Genomic DNA, 27,173 nt, shown 5'->3' with positions numbered 1-27,173 from the left:
ACCTATCTGTGTCGGTGCGACATAAAGCAACTAGCAAAAAAATCTCGCACGGAGTTACCAGAATCTGAACCACGGAACCCAGCAGTGAGAGGCCGGCACGCTTCCACCTGAGCCACGGAGGCTCGCAATCTTCATTTAATATTGTTAAATGCTGGATTTCTGCTATAAATGTTCCACAATATGCTGACGATGTCTGTACGAATATATACATACACTTATTCCCCATGTTTTTGGGTAACCCGGCTACGGCTGAATGATGTAGCAAAAACACTGGCAACTTGGACTGTAGAAACAGGACTCGCACTACTTTAAGCTACGTCATCAATAGTGATTTTCGCACAAAAACGCATGACTGTTATTACACCACCTATATTCCTCAGCCCATATTCATTCCCATTAAAATCGCATTCTAAATATTTGTGGCTATTTCTGGACAGCAAGTTTAAATGGAATAAACACATTAAGCATGTCATAAAGACCAGTCGTGTATTGAATGTTTTTGGGGTTATCACACGTACTTGGTGGAGAGCAGATCTAGCCATTCTACTAATACGTATAAAGCTCTAATACGACCAATTTTAGACTACGGCAGTATCTTCTTCGCAAATTAATCGCAATCAACTGTTCGTAAGTTAGACGTATTACAGTATTGAATGATTAGGTTATGTATCGGTGCTATGAATTGTTACTAGCCCAAGTCAAGGCTTGGAAGTGGAGGCCTTGCCCACACATGCTAGAAAGGCACCCAGGGTTCCTCCACATAGGTTATACGCTGGTTCAGGTGAAGTCGGGCTGGTGATTGAGGTGAAGTCGCACTGCAGGGTGCTGGAACCAACACATCACTTACTCTATGTGGCCTGGACAAGCCGCAGGTTGGGAAGGGGCAATCCCAACCTAGGGGGAAAGTCATGGCTGTGAACTCAGTCATGATAATGCCAAGTGGAGACCACGTGAGTAGGCCTACTGAAGCGGGAACACACCTGTCTGGGTTCGGGCCAGGGGTGGACCGCTGGATGGACGACTGAGGGGCGTGGTCTCTGCTGTGGAGAGCCTGAGTTGCGGGAGGATAATGTCTGCTGTATGTCTCACCACGCATGGTGAGAATGACGCTCAGGACCCTAGAAGGGGCAAAAACCTTACGATTGATTGAAATATGGATGCTTATAAAGAACCAATTTTAAAAACTTCGACATCAAGGGAAGTCAAGGAAGCTCCAGTAGAGCAGATCCGGGAGCAAGCCCAAGATGTAAAAATGGAGACAGAAGTCCCAATTGGACAGGCTGTCGCCGACTCAAAACAAGAAATGGCAACAGAAGGTCCAGTCGAGCAGACTGCAGTCAGAATCAATCAGCACAATACCAAACTTCTAACACGAGAGTGGAGAGTGCTGAATGCCACTTCAGTCGACAAGACAGGAAGGACAATCGTTTTAGCCCTTGGTGAAAGAGACTTTGAAGAGCTCAAAAAGAGAAGCCTTAAGGCTAAGCTCAGACTTGGGCAGAACAAGTTTCAAGTCATCAGGGGAAAATCTAAACCCAACGTTGATAAAGATGGAGCTGAAGGTCCTTCAGGTCAATCTTCAGCATAAAAAAAGCAGCTGTGGCCAATTTCGCCATGAAGTTTAAGTCCGAGGCTATTGACGTGGCCCTTATTCAAGAGCCATGTATAGTCAAGGGCATAGTACCAGGACTGTCGGAATCTGGAAGTAAGCTGATGTACGATACAACATCGGAAATACCCAGAACTTGTCTTCTTGTGAACAGGAAATGAAAATGTCTTATGTTGCAGGAACACTTTTCACGGGACTTAACCATGGCCAAACTTGGAAATTGGGAGGGATGAAGAGAAATAACCATAGGCTCTGCATACCTCCCATATGACTCAACTAATCGGCCCCCATCAGAAGAAGTTGAGAATCTAATTTGCAATGCAAAGAGGAAAGGCCAACACCTAGTCCTTGGAGCAAATGCAAATTCACACCATACGGCATGGGGCAGCACGAACTGCAATGCAAGAGGTGAGTCTTTACTAGAGTTTATTATTGGAACTGAGTTGACGATACTAAACCTAGGAAACAAGCCTACATTTATAAATAAAAATCGTAGGGAGGTAATAGTCATTATACTAAGCACTACGCATATTGCAAACTTTATTAAAGACTAGAAGGTGCTGGAGGAACAATCATTGGCAGACCACCAACACATCCAATTTGCAATAGATGCGAGACTATGTGGGATTGAAATGTACAGAGACCCAAAAAGAACTAACTGGGACAGATACAGAAAGAATTGGATGAGGCAGTGGAACTATAAGAAGAGACCATTATAAACTCATTTCATGAAAACTGTCCTCTTAGAGAAAAGAAAAACACCAAAAACGTAAGGTGGTGGAACAACAAACTAGCCAAAATTGAAAAAGGAGGTCAGTGTTGTATAGAATATCATCTAGAAATGGTATGTGGGACGTATATCATAGGAAACTCACGGAGTATAACCTAGAGATACGGAAAGCAAAAAGAAAATCTTGGAGACTGTTCTGTGAGAAAGTGGAATCACATACTGAAACAGCAAAGCTCCAGAAGGTTCTGAAAGCAACCCATATAAATCAAGTGGGGACACTGGAGAAACCAGATGGGTCATTTACTCAGGTGTGGAGGGACACGCTGGAAATACTAATGGCGTATCAATTTCCTGAGGCTGAGAAGATGACAGAAGAAGAAACGGTTGGAACAGAGACCGGAGCTCGAAGAGCAGATTGGAAATGTGCCAACAGAATAATAAAACATAAACATGTAAAGTGGGCAACCGACACGTTTCATCCTATAAAGGCTCCGGGGCCAGATGGGATACTTTCGATACTCATCAATGCCCTGACGGACCTTTTCAGAGCTAGTTTAGCTTTAGGGTACGTGCTGAAATCATAGTCTGAAGCTAAAGTAGTATTCATACCTAATCCTGGAAGGACAACTATACCCAAGCCAAAGCATACAAACCATTATGTTTAACCTCCTTCATGCTGAAAGCAATGGAGAAAATTCTGGATAAATATATCAGAAGAACTGTGCAACTGAACTTATCATCACATGAAAATCAGTTTGCATATAGACCTGGCAGATCCATGGAAGCAGCACTCCACCAGTTTGTAAACTAGAGGAAAGCCTAAAATATAAGGAAATTGCACTGGCAGCATTTCTAGATATAGAAGGAGCCTTCAGCAATACAACCTATGACTATGATCAGAGCATTGGAAAAGAGCAAGGTGAGTAAAACCGTCGTCAAATGGATTAAATCCATGTTTGATGGAAAGAAGATAAAAGCAACCCTGTTTGAAGAAACACTGCTGGTTAGGGCCACCCGAGGCTGTGCTCAGGGAGGAGTTTTTCTCCTCTGCTGTGGAACCTCGTGGTGAACAAAATCATAGCTATGGTCAACGAACAAGGTTACAAGGATACACAGATGACCTAGTGATTGTGGTACGAGGTAAGGTGATGAGTGTTATCCAGGACCTCTTGCAAAGATCACTTAACCTTATGGAGAACTTGAGAAGAACAACTATCAGTCAACCCGAACAAGGGAACTCTGGTCCCTTTTACAAGAAGGAGGAAATTAGAGGGAAAGAGATCACTGAAGCTCTTTGGGCAAGAGATACATATAGAAGAAGAACAGGCACTGCACCTAGGTGTAGTATTAGATACAAATTTAACCTGGAATCCACATATAGAAAGGAACATAACCCGGGCCAAGAACTTGCGGTATGCATGTAAAAGAACCGTTGGGAAGACATGGGGCCTAAGTGGTAATGTGAATATATACAATGATCATTAGACCGTTGATGGCCTATGCTGCAATCATCTGGTGGCAGAAAGTAAGCCAAGGAAAAGTCAGTAGTAGATTGGATAGCCTACAGAGAATGGCATGCACAGCCATAACTGGGGCAATGAGAAGTACGTTGACAGAAGCCTTGAATACTTTACTAGACCTCCCATCACTATGCAATTTCATAAAAGGACAGGCTAGAATGAGTTCATATAGATTGGCACAATCAGAGTGCTGGAATGCACAAAGACCCAATCTAGGACACTGTAAAATTAACAGAGTAATAACAGAGGAAGTTCTATACATGCCTTCTGATCATATGATACCAAAGTACAACTTTGAAAAACCGTTTGAGACTCAGATAATAAAAAAAGAAGACTGGGATATCAACAAATGGAATACTGAAAAAGAAGATAGTGTGGTGGACTGATGGTTCAAAGACTGTGGATGGCACAGGAGGAGAGATCAACGGGGGGAAGACCTGAGAGATCAATCCAGATGAGCCTGACCAAACACACTACAGTCTTTCAAGCGGAAGTGAGTTATCACAACATGTCTTGAAGAAATTCTGAAAATGAACTATAGGAATAAGAACATTTTTACGGACAGCCAAGCGGCCATTAAGGCACTAGAAGCAGTCCGGATAATATCCAGAATTGTCTGATATTGCCATTCACTTCTCCTGAAGTACATCATTGTCAAAATAATATGGGTACCAGGGCATGCAGGTATAGAAGGAAATGAAAAGGCAGATAATCTGGCCAGGAAAGGGGCAGAAACACATTTTGTAGCCCCAGAACCTGTATGCGGGATTTCCTATGGACAAGCCCGACACTACATAGGAAAAAGGGTACAAAAGAAACAAATGGAGAACTGGAAAAATACTCCAGGATGCAGGCTTGCAAAGGAGCTGATAAAAGGACCAAACAAGAAGCATACTAAAGAACTGTTGAAACTTAGCAGAGAACATATAAGATGGGTTGTAGGACTGTTGACAGGACACTGCCATCTGAAAAAACACCTACATAGAATTGGAGTAATAAGAGACAATATATGTAGGAAATGCAATGAAGCAGAGAAATCAGCTGAACACATACTTTTTGAATGTGAGGTGCTGTGTAGAATCAGACTCTCCGCTCTAGGACTACCAGGTGAAGAGAGAGAAAAAATCCAAGAAGACCCAATAAGAACAACCTGCAGCTTTGTGGAGGGAGAAGGTATATCTAGGTGGGAATGAAAAAAAACAAAAAAACATGGTTGCAAAAGATCTTAGAGGTCAACACTAATTATGAACTAATATTTAGGGGCCCATGTAGAAGAAGAAGAAGAAGAAGAAGAAGAAGAAGAAGAAGAAGAATATCGGTGCTATGACATCCTTGCCAACAGATGCTCTTCTGTTCGAAGCATATGAAATGCCTTTATCTGTCAGGCGACAATTATTATCAAATATATTTCTACTTCGGTGAGCTACACTCAAGAATCTGTCTCTTGCCGAAGGTCAGACTGACAGCGGACACTTTGTATTTAAGACCAGCAGAACGTATTCTGCGAATTCCAGCCCTCGTCAAGAGCTACACGGAATTGAAATTTATCATACCTCTTGTGTTAAGCGATGCTGTGCCAAAGGTACTGTTTATGTTCCCACTATTGAACAGAACACATTCTTTAAAATCCATCATCCCGACCCCTGTCCACCTTCTTGCAGAGCATCTATATTCACTATATATTTCCCAGACACATACTGTACTGCATGTTCCTTACAGTTCCGACTCCATTGAGGCTCAGCACATTCTACGTCGCAATCCTTAAATCTTTTGTCCTTTTCCATTGCCATTTTCATTGTCCAATGAATCCATCCAGCTTCTGTCGTTATGATTCATGACAAGTGTTTTTTTGGAGTGAGTTGTTAGCCCTACGCCCAACCCCCAACCTGGAGGACCGTTTAGTCTGAATCATCACAGTCAACTTGTCCAGCATGGTGGGAGCTTACCAGAGCTAAGCTTCCACCGGCATAGCTCGCAGGATAATTTGACTAGGAAAAAAATACAACCACGACAAAGTAAGGTTACCATTGGTGGGGCATGCAATATGATACAGTTAAGTCCGGTGGGACTTGTACCAAAAATTGGTCTGTTAATAATGTATCCCGTATTAATCCTCGTATCAAAATGATACACAAGAGGAAAAAAGGTTTGGAAACTGATTTCCAATAAGGCAGGTAGATTTTTATTAAATTTGTTTGTGTATATTTTGTGGGAGTGCAAAATCACGGTTTTGGTTTCGTATAAACCCCCAATCAGTTCAGGGATTTAGAAACAATATTGGCCTTAAAGCCTACCCAAGGACAGGTGGATTCTAAATATGAAGTTTGGTGGAAATATATCCAGTAGTTTTCGAGTTACAGAAAAACAGACAAACAGACAACAGACAGACAGACACCAAAACTAAAAAATATGCAGATGGTCATTATTACACCTGAAATGGATAGCTGTATGGAAATTTTGCCGAAATTGTTAATGTACAGAGACTTTACAAAAGAAAATATTTAAAAATCCTCCTTATCAATACAAATCAACTCATCTGTTAGATGAAGCAAAGTCTAAACATGTTTCAGCCTAATCTCAAGGCCATCTTCAGTAGCAGAACAGTAATGACATAATACACAAACAAATTAAAAATCGTAATGAAGTGAAGTGACAATGATCATGATTAGTGAATTAAAAAACATATTGAGGTTTAAAGTCATATCGTCTAATAGATGTTTTTTAATTCACTAATCATGATCATTGTTACTTCACTTCATTACGATTTTTAATTTGTTTGTGTATTATGTAATTACTGTTCTGCTACTGAAGATGGCCTTGAGATTAGGCTGAAACATGTTTAGACTTTGCTTCATCTAACAGATGAGTTGATTTGTATTGATCAGGAGGATTTTTAAATATTTTCTTTTGTAAATAATAATAATAATAATAATAATTGCTGACTGTTAAAATTGACAGTTTTAATTGACAATTCAAGAACGATCTATTAGACAAGAAGACTTTATACCTCAATATGTTTTTTAATTCACTAATCATGATCATTGTCACTTCACTTCATTACAATCTTTAATTTGTTTATTATGTAATTACTGTTCTGCTACTGAAGATGGCCTTGAGATTAGGCTGAAACGTGCTTAGACTTTGCTTCATCTAACAGATGAGTTGATTTGTATTGATAAGGAGGATTTTAAAATATTTTCTTTTGTAAAGTGATAACCGTCAATACGGAATGAGATTTATAACTTGCAATGTACAGAGACACGGTCGTTTCGATTTTATTTATATAGATAGAAGACAAATATTGTGGAAGAGTAAAATCACCATTTCGGTTCTCTATAAAACCCCAGTCCATTCCGGGAATTTGAAATGGTATTGACCTTAAAACCTACCCTTGGACAGGTGGATGCTAAATATAAAGTTTGGTTCAAATTTCAGTAGTTTTCAATTTGTAAGAAATAACACGCACCCACTCTTGCGTTAAGTCTGGTGGGACTTTTACCGAAAAACGGTCCATTAATGATGTCTCCCTTATTAATCTTAGTATCAAAATGATGCACATGAGAAAAAAGCTTAAGAAATTAATTTTCATTAAGTTTGGTTGTGGATATTTTGAGGGAGTGCAAAATCACGGTTTCAGTTTCGTATAAACCCCCAGTCATTTCAGGGATTTAGAAACAATATTTGCCCTGAAACCTACCCAAGGACAGGTGGACTCTAAATATGAAGTTTGGTAGAAATATATCCAGTAGTTTTCGAGTTACAGAAAAACAGACAAACAAACTGACACCAAAACTAAAAAATATGCAGATGGTCATTATTACACCTGAAATGGATAGCTGTATGGAAATTTCGCCGAAATTGTCAATGTACAGACACACGGACATTACAATTTTATTTATATAGATAAGAAATGTAGTGTTACATTCTTTCGACTACCAATCTGGGTCGTCATCAGCCAATTAAAAATACAAAAACAATGCCCTACTACTACTCTGATTCAATCCCTATTGTCTTATATATTGCTTCTTTAACTGCTTTTGTGAAAGACTTATCCTTTAATTTTTTGTTTTCCTATGCATTGTTTTTGTATTTTTAATCGGCTGATGATGACCCAGATTGGTCGTCGAAACCGGTACCACTTTTAACCAAATAAAAATGTAACACTACATTTCTTATTTACTTGTATTGAATAGGTTGAACCACTTAATTTCTTGTTTCAATTTACTGCTATCGAAGTCAGTCGGAACCCATGATGCAACCCATGATAATGCCGAATGCAGTCTTTGGTGAAAAATCGGGATCATCACATGCTCCTGGACCGCGGCCTACAAGCTTGGAAAACACTGACATGACTTGCCACAGGGTTCTATTTTCTGGTACTCTTTAATTCTAATTTTATTATTCAAATCAGTGATTTATCACAACCAGAACACAGCCAAATGCCATCTAGTCCCTTAACTGTTGCCAATGGTACCTGTAATATTAATAGCCTACATAGAAAATAACTATATTCAAACTGTCTCATTGGTAGCCTAAGGAGTAATGAATCAACATTCCCGTGGATGATATCAAAACTCACAACACTAATTGAACACAAAAACCAGCTTTATGCGATAACAGCTTAGGCATAGATTATGCATGAGGAATTAGTAAGAGATTCTAAACTGTTTTGCAGAAAGGTCACCAAACTTTTTTGTCAATAGGATACACAGTACAAGTAACCCCAGACAATAGGAAAAGAAATTTTGACCACTAATAGCAGTAATGACAAAGAAATTCATATTAACCAAACATACACCAATGTTGTTGTTAAAGATCCTGTGGAAATTTCAGGTACGGTATGTTTAATTGCTGTTTTGCCAATATTGGTGAAACACTACTTGCCAAGATATTAAGAATGGCATCTATTAACATTGAACACAGCTCACCCACTTCATTGTTTTTGTACCTTACAGATAATAAATAAGTGCTTAGAATAGTTGAAAAGACTTGTGACATTTATGGAATAAGTAAATTAGTTCCAAGCATTGTTTCTTGTATTATGCAACTTGTTAATAAATCCTTCAGGTAGGGTAAAGTCCTAATGAAGTTACGGATTCCTACCAAATTCCAGTACAAATAATGGAACTAAAGATACAATTATTATGTTACAAGAAGCTTGAGACTCAGGAAACCTAACCTTGGGATTATTTACTGACCTGAGAAAAGAATTTGATACTGTTGATCATGAGATCTTCTGACCAAGAAATTAGAAGCAGCGCAAGCTAGAGGTATTGCCTTAAACTGGTTCATTGATTATGTTAAGAATAGAGAACAGTGTGTCTTTTACAGTGAAGTAAATACCATTGTCAATCAACTACACATAACAATCAGTGTCCTGCAGGGTAAGCCAGAATGTCTCTGTTGTCTTTCAACATTGATAAGTCTAGACTATGGATTGCCTTGTTGACACTTTGTGAATTTTTTATCTTTGCAACACTTGGATTGGTACTTGCTACAATGGAATGTGAAAAAAGTTGTGTAGCTATAACAGTTTTATCTTGATTAAGGTTTTGCAAGTATTTTCCAGTGTCGTAATTAGTAATTATTATACAGAGTGGTTGAAAATTTACCAAGCAAACTCCATAGAATGTGAACTTATTTCTGAACACTAGTTACACATTTGTTTTTATACCAGTGGCATATGATTGCGATGGTCTGATGATCTCTCCCCCGTGTTGGTGGTCATCCGTGACTGGGGGAGGGGGATGTTCGTTCATTGTTTTCATCGGTTATATGTCGTAAAATATGTTTGATATTTCCCAAAATTAGTAATACTGATTGCATGTGAGTGCAATGATTGCGGCAGGCGGGTGTTCTCCTTTCTCCACCCTCACTCCTTTGGTGGTTATCCATGACTTTGGTGGTAGGGGTGTGCTCTGTTTGCGGTTTTTGTTCACTCATACGTAGTAAAAATACATTTTGTATGTTCAAAAAATAACTATACTCTTGCATATGATTACAATGATTGCGATGGACGGATGTTCTCTCTCCCAGTTAGTGGTCATCCATCACTGGACGACCCTGTTCGTTGTCTTCATGCATTCAAGTATAGTTGGATGTGATTGTGATGATTGCAGTGGACAGGTAGTCTCTTCCACGGTTGGTGGTCATCTGTGACTGGGATAGAAGTGTATTCATTCATTCATTCATTCATTCATTCATTCATTCATTCATTTTGCTTTTATTATACCCCCTTTTCTAACTTTATTTATGTATTATAACTTCCTTAATTATAGGGTTGCCCCTAGGACACATTATACAGTGAAACCTTGGAATGCGAGTAACTTGGTTTACGAGTATTTTGCAAGATGAGCAAACATTTTAAATAAAATGTAACTTGATAAGCGAGTGAGGTTCCACAATACGAGCGTCACGTTTGCCTACGTTTTCCCCTCCCCTCTGTTCTTTTGTTGAATGGATGAGCGAGGTCTTTGGTCCTGTAGTGAAGAAATACCTTTCAGAAAATAATCTGCTGCTCAAAGACTTGCTAGTTACAGGCAATGCTCCTGCTCATGCTTGAGGCCTTGAGGACGACTTACTGGAGGAATTAAATTGAAATGATAAATAAGTTAGTTAAACCTATTCAATACATATAAATACGAAATGTAGAGTTACATTCCTATTGAATTATAAGCGGAAGCGGATTGGTTATACGCTATATAACCGGGTCAGTAAAGGTATAAAACTCGTAACACGAATCGTAATATATTTTAAACTCCAATACCGTAAATTCAATACACAATAAATTTTCGAATTCCGGAATATATAGACTCAAGCGCGCCCAGTGTAACTTTATGTACATAGGACAAACCGGACGCAGTTTCAAAACTAGATACTTGGAACATTACAATGCTTCAAAACATAGAAAATATTCTGCCATGAGCAATCATATGAAGGATACTGGCCATAACTTTACCACGATTGATCTAGACCTTCATATTATAAAACACGTCAACAAGAGTAAACTGATGACCGAGTTTGAAAACGCTTAACATTTTTCTAGACCAGCATTATAACATTAACAGTAATCTAAACGATGTTCTTGACATAAATAGCGCATTAATTGAACAAATCCCTAAATTACTCAGTCTTCAACATAAATACAAATAATTTCAGGAAAATATGTAATTATAAACACGTCAGCAATTTCCATAACGCAATAGTAGCCATTCCCAAGTCACCGATTCACGCCACACCCCCTCCGCCTACTCCTAATGTCCTCAATGCTCCGCCTACCTCCCCTCTCCTGACTCATTCTCCGCCTTCACATGCACACCCCTACAATACACGTAGCAGTAGAATAACAACTGCCAGATCGTCTCAAACAACCAACAAGACTAGTCACCTCTCTGTCAACACTAGGAGTAAGCATCGTTAAACTTCCACTCATTAATAGAATGTTCTGTATGCTTCAAAACTTAAATTTATTTTCTTACACATTTCAGTTTTCAACACACGCTACATTGTGAATTCTCCCACATCTAAGGCTTTATTGAACACCCTATTTGTTGAATCTATGCTAGACAGCTCACGACTACAATCTATTACAAAGATTATTCTATTAGGAGACAACACTTCTATACTGATGCTTCAAGCGCCTTTTGACCTTATTACACAACCACTTGGAGTCAACAACTCTACTGTATTCTACGTACCTGATTCTCAGTCAACAATGCTCGAAGATTTATTTTTCAACAGTTTTAATTAATCCACGCTTCATTAACGTCAAACAATCTGTACAATCCAAATGTATGTCAGATCATTATGACTGTCTCGTTCTACAAATAACTACCATGTACTTTTTTAGATGAACACTAGTATTCATTCCATGCACATACAATACTATGACAAGTTCATTATTGAATTTTATTTGCATTTAAGTATTGCTTTTTCCACAAACTAGATTTTATGACTGTTTTATCTTGTATTAAAGCATGTATTATACTTTAATGAGAAACCCAGTTCAATTCCCCCCCTCCCACCCACTATCGGCAGCCCTGAAGATGGTTTTCCGTGGTTTCCCATTTTCACACCAGGCAAATGCTGGGGCTGTACCTTAATTAAGGCCACGGCCGCTTCCTTCCAACTCCTAGGCCTTTCCTATCCCATCATCGCCATAAGACCTATCTGTGTCGGTGCGACGTAAAGCCCCTAGCAAAAAAAAAAAAATGGTTTTTAAATAAATTTGTTTGAAACTTTTACATTCTGTACTCCAATACGGCTATCATAATGAGACTCGTAATGTGTAATAATGTCTAAATGGTTTCTGAAAATTAATATTGAACAGTAGATTGCAGCTACTGGTATGTTTATCAACAGATTTTTTCTATGCCTGATGTTTATTTGCAGTGAAGACAATTTCAGACCTACAACAGACTTATCACATCAGATGCTTTCTACAGACCCTAGTTTCTCATATTTTACACATTTCAAATGAAATTAAGTACAATGGGGGACAACTGAAATGGGATAATGCAATTTTGTGCTTGGTTTATATCTTGCAGTTTTGCGACGGAAGTCTTCTCCACCATCACCACTTCCACCCAGTATTTCCAGATTTCAGCTGAGACCTTGGCCTGTAGGCACGGAATCCTTGGTATAGATTAGTATTTTGTCCATATTATTGACAATGGAACTTAATTGTGGAATTTGAAATCCGTATTGTAGAGCTATCTCCTACGATATTGTTCACCCCCGCACCCCTGCCCCTGCACCATTCATAATGGTAAAACTGTAAAAATCTCAAATTACTACAAACTGTACAAAATTTCTAAATATGTGGATAGTTGAGCACCTATAAATTTATTCAGCTTTTATTCAGCTAGGTAGTTGTAGTGAGGTTGAATGGTATTATCATACATACATACATACATACATACATACATACATACATACATACATATATACATCTTCATTAAAGTGTTAAGTCTGCAAGCTCCTATGAATTCACTAAACACAGCCACGATCTTCTATTTGTAACTACGGTAGTTCTGTGGCCTCATTTAGTTCTATACCTCTTATCTTTAAATTGTTAAACTGCTTCTAACCATCAAGATCTTGGTCTCCCTCTACTTCTGTTACCCTCCATAACAGAGTCCATCATTCTCCTAGGCAACCTATTCTCTTGCATTCGCCTCACATGACCCCACCACTGAATCTGCTTTATGCGTACAGTTTCATGCATAGAGTTCATTCCTAACTAGCTTTATCTCCTCATTCTGAGTACCCTGTTTCTACCAGCAACAATTCTCGTTACATTTATGTCCTAACTTATGATAAGATATTCAAAGTCCACCCATGTTTCATTCTCATAAAGCAAATTTGGTCTGAAAACAGACTGGTATAAAGATAATTTCATCCTGGTGCTTGGCTTACAAAATACTGTTGATCACAAATGTAAATTCACTGCATTAGCTTTACTGCACCTTGATTCAATCTCACTATACTACAATCCTGGGAGAACACACATCCTAAATACTTGAAATTATCTACCTGTTTCAGCTTTCTGTTCCCAACCTGAAGTTCAGTTCTCTTAGATTTTTTACCTATTTACATCAGTTCATTCTTAGAAAGGCTAGTTATCACACCGGGTGAGTTGGCCGTGTGGTTAGCGGAGCGTGGCTGTGAGCTTGGATCTGGGGAATAGCGGATTCGAATCCCACTGTCGGCAGCCCTGAAGGTGGTTTTCCGTGGTTTCCCATTTTCACACCAGGCAAATGCTGGGGCTTGGCCGTAATTAAGGCCACTGCCACTTCCTTCCAACTCCTAGGCCTTTCCTATCCCATCGTCGCCATAAAACCTATCTGTGTCAGTGCAACGTAAAGCCACTAGCAAAAAAAAAAAAAAAAGAATTTAAAAAAAAGCTAGTTATCACATCATATACTCAGTGCACCTATTTTCAAGTTCCAAGATAGTAGACTGCAGGCTTTTGGTATAATCTGCCATTAAGATCAAGTCCTCGGCATAGGCCAAACTGCTTACGATATTTTCACCTAACTGAATCCCTTCCAGCCACTTAATATTTCTGTAGTTGGTCCATGTAAACTATGAACAAAAGGGAAAGATTACTGCCTTGGCTAACCCCTGTAAGTACCTTGAACCAAGAACTCATTCTGTCATCAATTCCCAGTGCAGCCCAATTGTCAACATAATTGCCTTTGATTGATTTTAATCATCTACCCTTAATCCCATAGTCTCCCAGTGTGGCAAAGTTCTTTTCTTTCAGTATTCTGTTTTATGTGTTCTCTAGATCTATGAACATAAATATAACTTGTCTATTCCTGTTAGAGCATTTTTCAGTTATTTGGCGCATACTGGAAATTTGATCATGACAGCCCCTCTGCGGTCCGAAACCACACTTTCAACCACGGGTTGCATCCTCTCTTCCAAGATGCCAGTGAACACTTTGCGTGGTATACTGATCAGTGAAGTACGTCAATAGTTGCTGCAGTCCTGCCTGTTCCCTTGCTTATGGATAGGTGCAATTACACTTTCATCCAATCAGAATGTACGTTACTAACATTCCAGGAAGCTATTTTATTCCTGCCTCCCCGTTATATTTCATCATTTCAGGTCTAATTTCATCTATTCTTGCTGCTTTCTGACGAAGTTTATTTATTTACCATCTTTTCTACTTCTTCAAATATGATTTCACCGTCATCATTGTCCTCCTCCCCATGAGCTTGGTTATTTGCGTCATCACCAGAAAGATTTCCTTTTACGTTGAGAAGATTTTCAAAATATTCCCTCCACCTGTCCAGTGATTCCCTGGGATCTATTATGAGTTTGCCTGTTTAACACAAATCACTATTCATTTCCTTTTTCCCACCCTTTCCAAGATTTTTATTGCTGTCCAGAAGGGTTTCCCTGCTGCTTTACGTAGCCTTCACAGTTTATTACCGCAATCTTCCCGTAACTTCTTGGGTTCAGCAATTGTTTGTTTTCTTTCCGTTTCTTCCATATGCGTACAATTCCCTGACTGCACCAGTCCTTGATTGGAACCATTTCTGATACGCCTTCCTTTTATGTTGACAAGCTGCTCACTTCATCGTTCCACCAATATGTGCGCTTTTTCCCATCTTTACACACAGTTGTTCCTAGGCACTCCCTTGTTGTTTCTACTACAGCATCCCTGTATGCCACCCATTCTGTTCCTGTATCCTGAACCTGCATATTGTCCATTGTTAAGAACTTTTCATTAATCGTATCCATGTACTTCTAATTTCCTCGTCCTGGAGATTTTCCACCCTTATTCGTCTGCAGACAGATTTCATTTTCTCTATCCCTGCCTAGAGATACTTAGTTCACTGCAGATCAGATAATGGTCCCCATCATCGACAATTCCCCAGAAAACCCACACATCCCCAACAGATTTCCTGACTTCAAAGTCTGGTAAGAAATAGTCTTGCAGTCGCTTAAGTGCGGCCAGTATCCAGTATTCGGGAGATAGTAGGTTCGAACCCCACTGTCGGCAGCCCTGAAAATGGTTTTCCGTGGTTTCCCATTTTCACACCAGGCAAATGCTGGGGCTGTACCTTAATTAAGGCCACAGCCGCTTCCTTCCCACTCCTAGCCCTTTCCTGTCCCATCGTCGCCATAAGACCTATTTGTGTCGGAGCGACGTAAAGCAACTAGCAAAAAAAAAAAAAAAAAAAGTCTGTTGTAGAGCTGGTACCCCTACCCTCCCGTCTCTAGTGGTGAATAGCCTTCTGTTTGAAGATAGCATTTGTAACTGGTAATCCCATACTAGCACCGAAGTCTAGTAAGTGCTTCCCATTCCTGTTAGCTTCTATATCTTCCACTCATTTACTCATCATCTTGCCATATCCTTCAGTTCTATTTCTAACTGTGACATTAAAATTTGCATTAACACAATCCTGTCCTTGCTGTTGATCCTGACTATGATTTCACTCAGTGCTTCATAAAACTTATAAACTTCCTGCTCATATGCACCCTTATGATGAATACACTGAGACAATTCTCATCCTAATTCCTCCACCTACTGAATCTATCCATATCATTTGCTGATTTCCATGCCTAACAGAAACTGTGTTGCATGCATTCCTGATGAATAGTCCTTCCCCACACACTGCCCTCCCCTTTTTAACACCCATCAAGAACACTTTATAATCTTCTGTTTCTTCCCAGTTCTCCCCTTACCCAAATAATCATCATCATCATCATCATCATCATCATCATCATCATCATAACTCCTAAGATATCCAGATGCATTGTCTTTGCAGACCCAGCCAGTTCTTTCTTTCTTTCTTTCTTTTTTTCTTTCTTTCTTTCTTTCTTTCTTTCTTTCCTTCCTTCTTCCATAAGCCCCATTAATCTTGATAGCTCCCCGTCAAATTCCATTTTGTTCATCAGGTTGTTTCCAAGGAGTCCCTCGCCCGTCGTGTGATTCTGTTCCCATAGATCCCCATAGCTACTTAAAATGTTCTGAGCATGCTCACAGTGAAAATTCTGTAAATCAGGATGCGTACCCTACTTACACATAGTCCCAGTGAGGATCTCTCCTCTTAACGGGTTAGAGCCACTGGTGGAATGTATAGTCCTAGGCACCTGACCACAAAGAGGTGCATGACTCAGAATATGTCCAAGATGTTTGCTCCCATTTCATGCAACTTGTATCTCAACTCTCAGGACCACATACTAGGCCACTCAGCCATTGCCCCTGGGTTCACTAACTAGGACATGACTATAGTAACCCACACCATGAACCGTAGTATGATCAAATTATATTGCTTCGTTTGTTACAGTTTCTTGTACAGTATATACAAGATGGACAACATAAGAATAAAGCTGTAATGTTGCAAAAATCCTTTACAGTCTGCAAGGTTTTTCAGTGTGTTCTTGTTTTGTTCTAATCCCTTGCCGTTGAAATTAATGACTATTTTTTGGCATGTGGTCTTCTCATGGCAAATCGGGTTGCCACTGGAGTTTCGAGACAAGTTTTGGCGTGCATGATGTTATACTACATTTGTAAGAACTATACTGCTCCTCCTCCTTTGCATAAAAATTTGCACTATTGGTTGCAGTTTTCTGAGGCCCAGGTTTGATTCCCGGACTGTCAGATATGTATATGCCTGAAAAGAGTTGCACCACCTTGTGAAATGTGAAAATGTGAATTTACTTTCACTCTAGAAGTGTACTTTTCCTCCATTGTTCAGTAATAATTGTAGAAGTTGTTCTCTTTATTTCCCTAACTAGGTTGGAACTGGGATATTGCCTTACGTACATTAAATATAAACAAATATTCATCAATTTAATGGCTTTGTAGAATAGTTGAAGCCTATTATTTTTGACAAAACTGTTCTTTGGCTACCTTTCAGAATTATTGTGTAGTATTTATATTCTTGTGTTGGAGATTCATTTCTTATAGTGATATTTTTTATTTTTTAATGTCCCATCAGTTTCTGTTTAAGTGATTTTAGGTTACTTCTTTACCAAGTTTCTTCCTGTACCAAAGGAAAATATATTTTCAGTATTATTGGCAGTTTTGGTTTCTCACGTCGTTAACTGAATTGTTTAAAACTTTCACCATTTGCAAGTTTAGGTGATTAGTTTACTATAGTGTTTGCAAATTATTATAAAGGTAAATATGTACTTGACTAGCATTTGTTAATAACTTATCTGAAATTATTTTCCTGCTATTTCAGGTCAAGATGATAGTAGAAGTTGCTTAAAAGTTTCTTTAATTTTATCATGCTCATTGTCTAAAATTTGGTTCTTGCAAATTAAATAGATTTTTTTTTGTTAAACCTTAACAGGCAAGTTCCATGTAATTGTTGGTATCCATTGGCTTTCCTTTTCCATTGTGTAGAGGAGAATCTGTAGTCAAATATTTTACATATCATAGAATTAATTGTAATTCATAGAGTAGTAAGGCAAATGGAGGAGGAATTGGTTACATGGGAGAATAATGGATCCACCATTGGAGGATAAGAGAAGCCAGGGTCTATACGGCTTATAGTACTGTCGTGGATGACAATTCTATTAGCATGGTTGTTGGCTGCAACCTTATTGCCAACCATGAACATTTGCTGACAAGTCTAGTAAATGGTGCTCAGAGTAGAGATAGCACCTACTATTACAAGTAATAAATTAACTTATTAGCACCTACTATGTAATAAGAGCAGCCATCAGAGACAAATTCTGAGTTATGGCACTTGTGGTAGTTGGTTGAGTGAACCCACTATCCCCATTCCAGATTAGGTCAGTCTTGAATTTATAGCAGGGCCAGGAATTCGACCCACAACTCCTTGATAGTAGTTTGCAATGCTTACTACTGGACCAGGCTGGTGGTTCTTCGTTGGTTATATACTTATTTGTATTGGCGTCAGTATTATTTTGATAAACATGTTTCATAATGTTCACCAACATATCTTTTTGGAAACTTGTCTAAAAGCAAGTTATACAGTATTAGTAAATCACAAAGCTGGTATGGCAGCTCATTTCCATAAGAATATATTCCACATGCAGCATTTAACTTTGGAAAGAGATATTTCTCAGATGTGCTTTACATTTTCCATTGTTGACACCCATTCAGTAACATTCAGTATTTTTATACACTGGTAATATCAATACAGTGATCTATTTCACCACTTTCTTTGCTCAGCTGTTACCTACTGTCAGAATCCCAGTTTGTTTAGCCTTTTATACACATCCATTACATGTCAAAAATAAATTCAGAGTACTTAAATATTATCCGTGAGAAGTGATGATGAAAAGCAGTAAAAGAACTCAACCACTGTAAATCGCATGATAAGATAACACAGTATGAAGTCTCTTCAACTACTGCATGGTTAATATCAATGCAATAAACTTATTTATGTTGATTAGTCTTATTTTAGGAAGACTATAAAAATACAATCAGTACATTTTATTTTTCTGTTAGAACACTGCTACAGCCTAACATTTTAGAATCTGGGAAACAATATTGTCAATCACATTGCTGATAAGTTTGTGGTGTTAAACAGAATTATTTCAAAATGTCTGCCGGTTCTCAGATACAATATGCTATACTGCAAGATTGTTTTTAATAGTGGAAGGGTGCTTATAAATGTGCTATATGTGTATGTTGCACCCCTGTATGCTTTGCTTGTTAACCCTGGTAGTTGTCCCTTGTCCACTTCAGGTGGGAGTAGTCTTGCTAGCTACACCCCCAGCAAAGTCCACTTGGGTGGTGAGGGATTCCAGCTGGGTGTGACACGGTCTACTCCCAGTCCTGCCCCAACTCCTGCTCCTAGCCAAGATACTGCCACTGCCAATACGTCCTCCAACACTTCAGAGGAGGAATACTTGAAGCCCGCTGAGGATAGTGAAACTGTGGCATGGAGTGCTGAGACAGCAGCAGACCTGCTCTTCTGAAAGGTGTAATTCGCAGGTACAGTAATAGGTGATATTCAGTCTCTTTCTCTTTCTCTCTTTCTCTCTCTCTCTCTCTCTCAATATAAATATTATATGAAAACTTGGTGAACATCAAAATAGTGTAGAATTTAAACATTCAGTACAAAATATGATGATCTGTTGAAATATTATTCATTACATAATCACATAGAATGATATAACATAATTTCTTTTTCTAGTTTATACAACCCCGGTCTAGAAAGCCAAGAATAACGGCCGAGAGGATTCGTCGTGCTGACCACACGACACCTCATAATCTGCAGGCCTTCGGGCTGAGCAGCGGTCGCTTGGTAGGCCAAGGCCCTTCAAGGGTTGTAGTACCAATGGGTTTGGTTTTTTAGTTTATACAACCTGAAAACAGAATGATCTGTTGTATTTAGTTATTGTCTTAACTAAGCAGCATTATGAAAAAATTGTTATTTAGGAGTTTATGATTAGCAAAATTTAATTGTATATTTGCATTTTCTTCATATTTGTTCTTTTCCCTCCTTGGTTCCCTGTGGACAAAAAATTGCTTAAATGTTGCATTTTTTTTTTTTCATGTCAATATACTTACATGAAGGAGCAAGGAATGTGCTTGCTCCAACTGTTTATATTCACATTATGGTATGGAAAGACCGTGCATATGATATCTTTATAATACATCAATATAACAAACTTTTTTGTAAATTTTAATGAATAGTGTTTCCCCTTACCTTGAAGATTAATAATAATAATAATAATAATAATAATAATAATAATAATAATAATAATAATAATAATAATTCATTTTCCGGAAAGATGTGGTCAAGCTGCAAAATGGAATAATCTTTTATGAAACAATGAGAAGTTACTGTTTGCTTTAATTGAGGATATTTCACCCTTTTAATTTATTATTATTATTATTATGTCCTACTCATTGGCTGAACGGTCAACATACTGGCCTTCGGTTCAGAGGGTCCCGGGTTCGATTCCCGGCCGGGTCGGGGATTTTAACCTTAATTGGTTAATTCCAATGGCACGGGGGCTGGGTGTATGTGTTGTCTTCATCATCATTTCATCCTCATCACGACGCGCAGGTCACCTACGGGTGTCAAATAGAAAGACCTGCACCTGGCGAGCCGAAGCCGTCTTGGGATATCCCGGCACTAAAAGCCATACAACATTTCATTATTATTATTATTATTATTATTATTATTATTATTATTATTATTATTATTATTATTATTATTATTCTTTTCGCTTCAGCCATCTATGGGCTGCGATTACGCAACTTCCATTGCTTTCTCAAGTTCTTTCTCCATCCTCTTTCGCCAGTATTCCTTCATCCGTTGGCTTGCTTGTGCTTGTTCTTCTGCCGAGAATACTCTATTCTTCCTCGTTTTCTCATCAGCTAGGTCCTTCACCTCCGCAACTCTCTGCCTGAAGATTTTTCTGTTTGTTATGTCTTCTGCCATGATCCCACATTTTTCTAAATCTCGGTGGACTTCTTTTACCCATGAGACTTGTGTCTTCCTGTTCTCCTGGAAAGTGAGGATCCTGTTGGCGAGTCTCTCTGATCCCATCCTTTTAATATGTCCGTAGAACGTCAATCTCCTCTTTTTTATTGTGGTGGTGTTTTCATATTGTTGGTATAGTTCTCGGTTTGGTCTCATGCGAAACATAAACTTGTCTGATGATTTTATGGGTCCAAGAATCTTTCTAAGGAACCTCCTTTCTTTCTTTTCCAAATCTGAGTGTCCCTTCATGCCTATTGTCTCAGCTGCGTATAAACATCCAGATTTGACTATCGTGCTGTAGTGCTTGAATTTGGCCTGGTAGGAGAGTGACTTAGATTTGTAGGTGTTCTGACATAATCTAAACAGTTTCCATCTTTCTTGCACGTTCTTGAATTGCTGCTTTCTCATTCATGTTTGGAGTCAAAATCTCTCCCAGGTACTTGAATTTTGTAGCTCTTTTGATGTCACCGTACTTCGTCCTCATTGTCCAGGTTGGGTCAGTGGTATTTATGTTCATGTACTCCGTCTTCTCAAAAGATATTTGCAATCCTGTTTTGTCTGCTGTTTCTTTGAGGACTTCAATCTGCTTAGTTGCAATTTGCAGATTCTCTGCAAAAAAGACTACATCATCTGCAGATGCGAGGCATTCAAATTTAAGCCCAGTTCTCTTGTGACCTAATCTAATTCCATTTGGAAAGTTGAATTTGCTCATTTCTTTTCGCCATTCCCTGATAACTTTCTCTAAAACACAGTTGAACATAATTGGAGAGAGGCCATCTCCTTGTCTCAAACCTGTTTTGATTTCAAAGGGCTCTGACAGTTCTAAAAATTTTACCTGCGATCGAGTGTTTTTTAGTGTTTAATGAATCAAGGTTGTTGTCTTATTGTCTATTCCAAATTCCTTAAGCACTTCCATTAGTGTGTCCCGGTCTATGGAGTCGTATGCTTTTTTGAAATCCACGAATGTCATTATCACTTTCTTATCTGTTGCTAATGTCTTAGTTTTGATTAAGGTCGTAATGGTAAAAATCTGTTCCGCACAGGACCACCCCTTTTGAAAGCCAGCTTGATATTCTCCTAATTGTTTATCTATATGTCCTTCTATCCTATGCTTGAGTGCTATAGAAAGTATCTTGTAGGTTACTGGCAAAAGTGATATCCCTCTATAGTTATTGACATTCGTTCTGTCTCCTTTTTTGTGCAGGGGGTGGATGATAGCCTCCCTCCATTCTTCTGGGATCTCTCTTGTGGACCAGATCTGTTGAAAGAGTGTTTCAAGTTGTTCCAGGAAGTTATCCCCTGCATATTTCAGAAGTTCAGCAACAATTGAGTCCTTGCCAGATGCTTTGTTATTTTTCAAGCTTTTGATGATCTCCTTTATTTCGTCCTTATCTTGCGGGGTGATTCATGCTGTGTACTTTCTGGTTTCTGGAACGTCAGTTTTTCTTGAGGTGGATCACAGTTGAGCAGTTCTTTGAAATATTTAGCCAAGTGTTCACAGTTCTGTTTGTTGCTCAGAGTCAGCTTACCTTGATCATTTTTGAAACAAATGTTGGGTGACGAGTAACCTTGAAGTTTTGTCTTAAACGTCTGATAGAAGTTCCTGGTGTTGTTTTTCTTGAAATTCTCTTCTATCTCTCTCAGCTGGTCTCTTTCTAATCTTCTTTTGGCACTCTTGAACACCTTTGCTGTCCTTTTCCTGTGGATCTTAAATTCTTTGAAGTTCTGTTTGTTGGAGTTCCACCTGTTCCAAGCTTCTGATCGTCTTCGTAGAGCATCTTCACACTCATCGTTCCACCATGGATGTTTCTTCTTCTTAGCAAGAAAAATTGTTTGTTTCGCTGCTTCCTGAATCTTTCGAGCCATTTTGTCCCACTCATAGGACTCCAACGTGTTGAGTTCTTTCTGATATTTCACTACTATTTCTTTGCTGACTTTGAGTTCTTCAATTCTGTACTTCTGTATTCTGAGGGGTTTCTTTCTACGGTTACAAGGTGTGGGCTTCACTTTTATCCTTGTTAGATAGTGGTCAGAATCAAAATTAGCACCTTTTTGCACTCTGACATTCATTATTTCCTTCGGGCTGTTGGTCGCTACATGGTCAATTTGGAATTCTCCTAACATGGAGTTAAGTGATCGCCATTTCATCATCCGCTTGGGGGCTCTCTTGAATTGAGTGGACATTATTTTCATGCCAAATGATTCACAAACATCTATCAGTCTTTCACCATTTCTGCTTGTCCTTTGGTGAGCTGTGTATGTTCCAACAATGTTTTGAAATTTTTTCTCTTTTCCAATCTGAGCATTAAAATCTCCCATCAAGATCTTGACACATTCTTCTGGGGTTCTGAACAGTTCTTCAAGTTGTGACCAAAATTCTTCTACTTTCTCTGGATTCTTTCTGTTATCTTCATTAATTGGAGCATGAACATTGAAGATGGAGTACAATGTTTCCACTTTTGAGAGTTAGTACAGACAGTCTGGGAGATGAAGATCTGAAGTCTACTATAGATTCTGTTATAGAGTTGTGAATAAAGAAGGTTGTCCCGAGTATTAACACTGGATTCTTGGTTTTCTCTGACTTCTTAACTTTGATAGCTGGCCATCCTTTCAGTATTGTGTAGTTTCCAATAGCCGACACTTCATCTGAAATAAATCTTGTTTCTTGGACCGCTAGAACTTTGATCTTATATTCATCAAGTACTTTGATTAGTTCCTTTTATTTACCAACTTTCAAAAGGATGTTTACATTGATTGTGCCAAAGAAATGCTTTTCTTTCGTTCTGAGTTTGTGGGGTGATGGATCCTCCGACTGATCCAAACATGATGGTGTAGGGCCCCCAGTATCCTTTGCCCTACTTGAACCAGAACTCTGGCCCCAGATTTTACCGGCTGGGGTACTAGATTCTGTACGTTTTGTCATCATGTTAGCTGCGTTGTTTTTGGTTTGGGGAATAGGGTAGAACCCCATCCAAAATGTAAAACCAAGTTGGTGAGACCTGGAGTTTTAGAACAGCCGTCCCTAACATGGAATCCGACGCTGACCAGGAAGCTGCCCGATTCGGGAGCAGTTGCACCGGGGTTTTAAGTTGCTTTTCTTTTTGGGGTGTGCTCCCTTAGGTTCTTCCGCTCTCTGTGCCATTGGGAAATAGATTCCTCTTCCGCCGCTGAGACCGTTGACCTGTTTTTTATTTTAATATTTATATAATTATTTTCTTATATATTCATTTTTGTAGTATATAGTGAATACCACATAATTAAATACTAGTACAGGCAAAACTATCTTACTTTGCTTGCACTTTTAAAAATATGAATCTATTTGTTTGCTTTTCCATCATGTTTGTGTGATTTTGTGCTGTGTGTTGATGTCTTTGACAGCATTATTAAGTGACCTTCATTGGTGTGTGGGTGTGCGTGCGCTTGACCTTGCTGCACACATTATTGCCTCCCGTAATATCCACTATGGCCATTGTAAGCCTCAAATCTCAATGACACATTGTTAGAGAACATTCATGATGGTTTTTCCTCTCCTACTCTCCTCTTTATGTTTCACCTTTGCAGAGAAAAAAAAAAAATCAGGAAACTTTTTCAGAAACAGAAACAGCCCTGCTTTATGTATGTGTAAATGTGGGAATACCTTTTGAAGATCATATGTTTTTATTTGCAGTTTCATTAGATGTTCATCATTACATTAATTTATTAGTACTTAATAGTTATCAAATGTAGCCAGTAAGAGCAGTACAAATACTTACATATGAAATTAACAAATCATCAAATCAAGTTTAATTTAAATTTTAATACATCCTGTGTAACATTATATGAGAGACAATAAATTAAGAACACAGGTTAGCACTGCCTGCTCCTTTTATCAGATCAGTTACTCTTTACTTGTACTAAGTGAATTTTTATTAATTTAGTTACATGGTGAAGAGAAGAAGTTGGAAGGTCTTTGTAATTAGATCCTCTAAGTAATTATTTTGTAAAGTATTTGGGAGACACAGAGCTATCTACAGAGCTGTTGATAACATTGGAAATTTGGTGGCATATCTTTGTCAACTCGGGACAGGATGACTGTAAGTGTGGTAGCTACAGACCTAGAAGTTCTAACCAATCATCAGTGACCTGCATTTAAGGCTGTCACCCAGGTGGCAGATACGCTATAAATTGTTCACCTAGCTTTTTGTAAGGCACGGCTGCACGGGGCGACTACATTGATGATTAAGTGCAGTAAATCTCTCTCTCCCTATTGGACAGCCACAACCCAAGCAGGGTATGTCATAGCAAGTTGTGAATGGTGAAGGTGGAGATGTATATAAGGTATGGTTGGTTGGGTCCAGTGTTCCAGTTCCGTTATTGATTAAGAGTCCCTAGTCAGCAAATATCATCATTGTTCTATTGTCTATATAAGGTTGCCTAATGTTATCTGTAATTTGTTGCATATCTTGTTGAAGGAGATCATGTGCATTCTTTCAGAACTTTCTACAGCTGGCTTATGTAGGTAGACCATTCCAAGGACAACGTGAAATAGCTGTAACTTGCAAGTTTGTAGTATGTATAGTGTCTGCTCTTCATGTTAGGAGCAGCTGAATAAGAGACCGACGACAAAATGAACAGAAGAGTAATTTCTATGTAATATTGAGATTTCCAGTGGTCACGGATGCAGAAGTCGTAATAGATGGATTGGTTGTGAAGGCGCTCCTCAAGTCATACTTAAAGTCTGCAGTAGTCTTTTGCAGTCCTGGCGTTTGATCCTGTATCTCATTTCTTATGTACCGCAGGCTACAGCTCCAAAATCATAATGCATGGGAAACTTCCTCCCAGGATGAAATTTACCTTAAACAAATTGACACCACTGGCAATTCGTCCAGTTCTCACCTTTCAATCAAGTCCAGCGGTAGTGGAGTAAAGACAGTGGAGGCAGGCTTTTGGTTGAAATTGGAAGCCTCTAGTTTGGACCTATATGCTGGCAGGAGATGTGTGATGGCCATATTCTGAAACCCTGTGCCTGCTCATGAATTCAATCCTGCATCTGTCTTTGGGCAGGCCTATTTAAAATCATGCTGCCCACATCACACATGGAAGACTTTAGAAAAGGTGAGCTAAACATCGGAAGTTACACTCTTGTCCACCGGGTGATTTGGCCGTGCGGTGAGCTTGCATCCAGGAGATAGTGGGTTCAAACCCTGCTGTCTGTGGCCCTGAAGATGGTTTTCCGTGGTTTCCCATGTTCACACCAGGCAAATGCTGGAGCTGTACCTTAATGAAGGCCACGACCACTTCCTTCCCACTCCTAGGCGTTTCCTATCCCATCATCGCCATAAGACCAATCTGTGTCAGTGGGACGTAAAGCAAAAAAAACCCTATCTCTTGTCCTGGTTGGTTGGTTAGTCAGTCGGTCACCTCACTTGTGGTTGAAATACCAGAATAAAACAGAAACTAATCATAGGTACATGAAGTTTCAGAACTTTGCTTGACAAGACAGACAGTATCAGACCTGAAAGAAGAGCAGCTCTTGTTACCCATTAGCTTTCTAGATTGGGTATTGATGTTGCCACCTTGAGTGAAACCAGACTATCTGTCGAAGGTGAAATTACCAGGTGTATGCACAAGTCTTTACCGGTTTCACTAAGAGATGGCACCAGCGAACAGTACGCAGCGTACGAATTTGACACATGTCAGTTTGTTTGTCTGACATTAACCTACCAACACACACAAGTTGAGACCGCCAAACACCAGCCTCTGTGTTGTATTGTTCAGTAATTAGGTCGACTTTTGTGCCTGAAAAAGAACATTTGCGGTATGCATTGTTTTTCTTATTTAATCAAAAGAAAACGGCTGTGCAATGTAATCGTTTTGTGGTAGAAACATATGGTGAACATGCTTCATCGATTAGAACATGTGAGACATGGTTTTGACAATTTAAACGTGGTGATTTCAATGTGAAAGACAGTGCACTCTCTGGTAGACCACAACAGTGCGAAGACAAGCAATTGCAGGCGTTACTGGATGATGACCCAATGGAAACTCAGCAATTGGCACAAGCATTAAATGTGTCACAAGAAACAATCAGCAGATGTTTACGAGCAATGGGGAAGATCAATAAACTCGGTAAATGGGCCCTACATGATTTGAATGAACAGCAAATAGAAAAGCGCAAAGTCACTTTTGAAGTGCTGCTTCAGTGCCACAAAATAAAATAATTTCTGTACCGAATTGTGCTGGGTAACGAAAAATTGATTTATTTTGAGAACCAGAAGGGGAGAAAATCGTGGCTATCACCTGGCGAAGCAGGTCCTTCAATACCAAGGCCGAATTGTTTCGGCAAGAAGACTATGTTTTATGTCTGGTAGGACCAGAGCGGTATTGTGTATTATGAACTC

The 27,173-nt window shown here is 39.0% G+C and overlaps 1 protein-coding gene across 2 annotated transcripts in view; it reads left to right on the top strand.

The window, feature by feature from the left end:
- The window catches only part of bif (bifocal), a 540,366-nt gene that overhangs the window by 483,990 nt on the left and 29,203 nt on the right, over positions 1 to 27,173 (top strand). The window contains exon 4 of one of the 2 annotated variants that reach the window (XM_067138091.2): positions 19,044 to 19,292. The exons of the other annotated variant lie outside the window; for it this stretch is intronic. Coding sequence (XP_066994192.2) covers positions 19,044 to 19,276 — 233 coding nt within the window. The 3' untranslated portion in view covers positions 19,277 to 19,292. The remainder of the gene's footprint in view (positions 1 to 19,043; positions 19,293 to 27,173) is intronic. 2 annotated transcript variants of the gene reach the window in all.

The sequence above is a fragment of the Anabrus simplex genome, chromosome 1 (genome assembly GCF_040414725.1).
Source record: "Anabrus simplex isolate iqAnaSimp1 chromosome 1, ASM4041472v1, whole genome shotgun sequence".
Classification (NCBI taxonomy): domain Eukaryota; kingdom Metazoa; phylum Arthropoda; class Insecta; order Orthoptera; family Tettigoniidae; genus Anabrus; species Anabrus simplex.
Note: the sequence above shows the minus strand (reverse complement) of the source record. Positions and strands in the feature narration are given on the sequence as shown.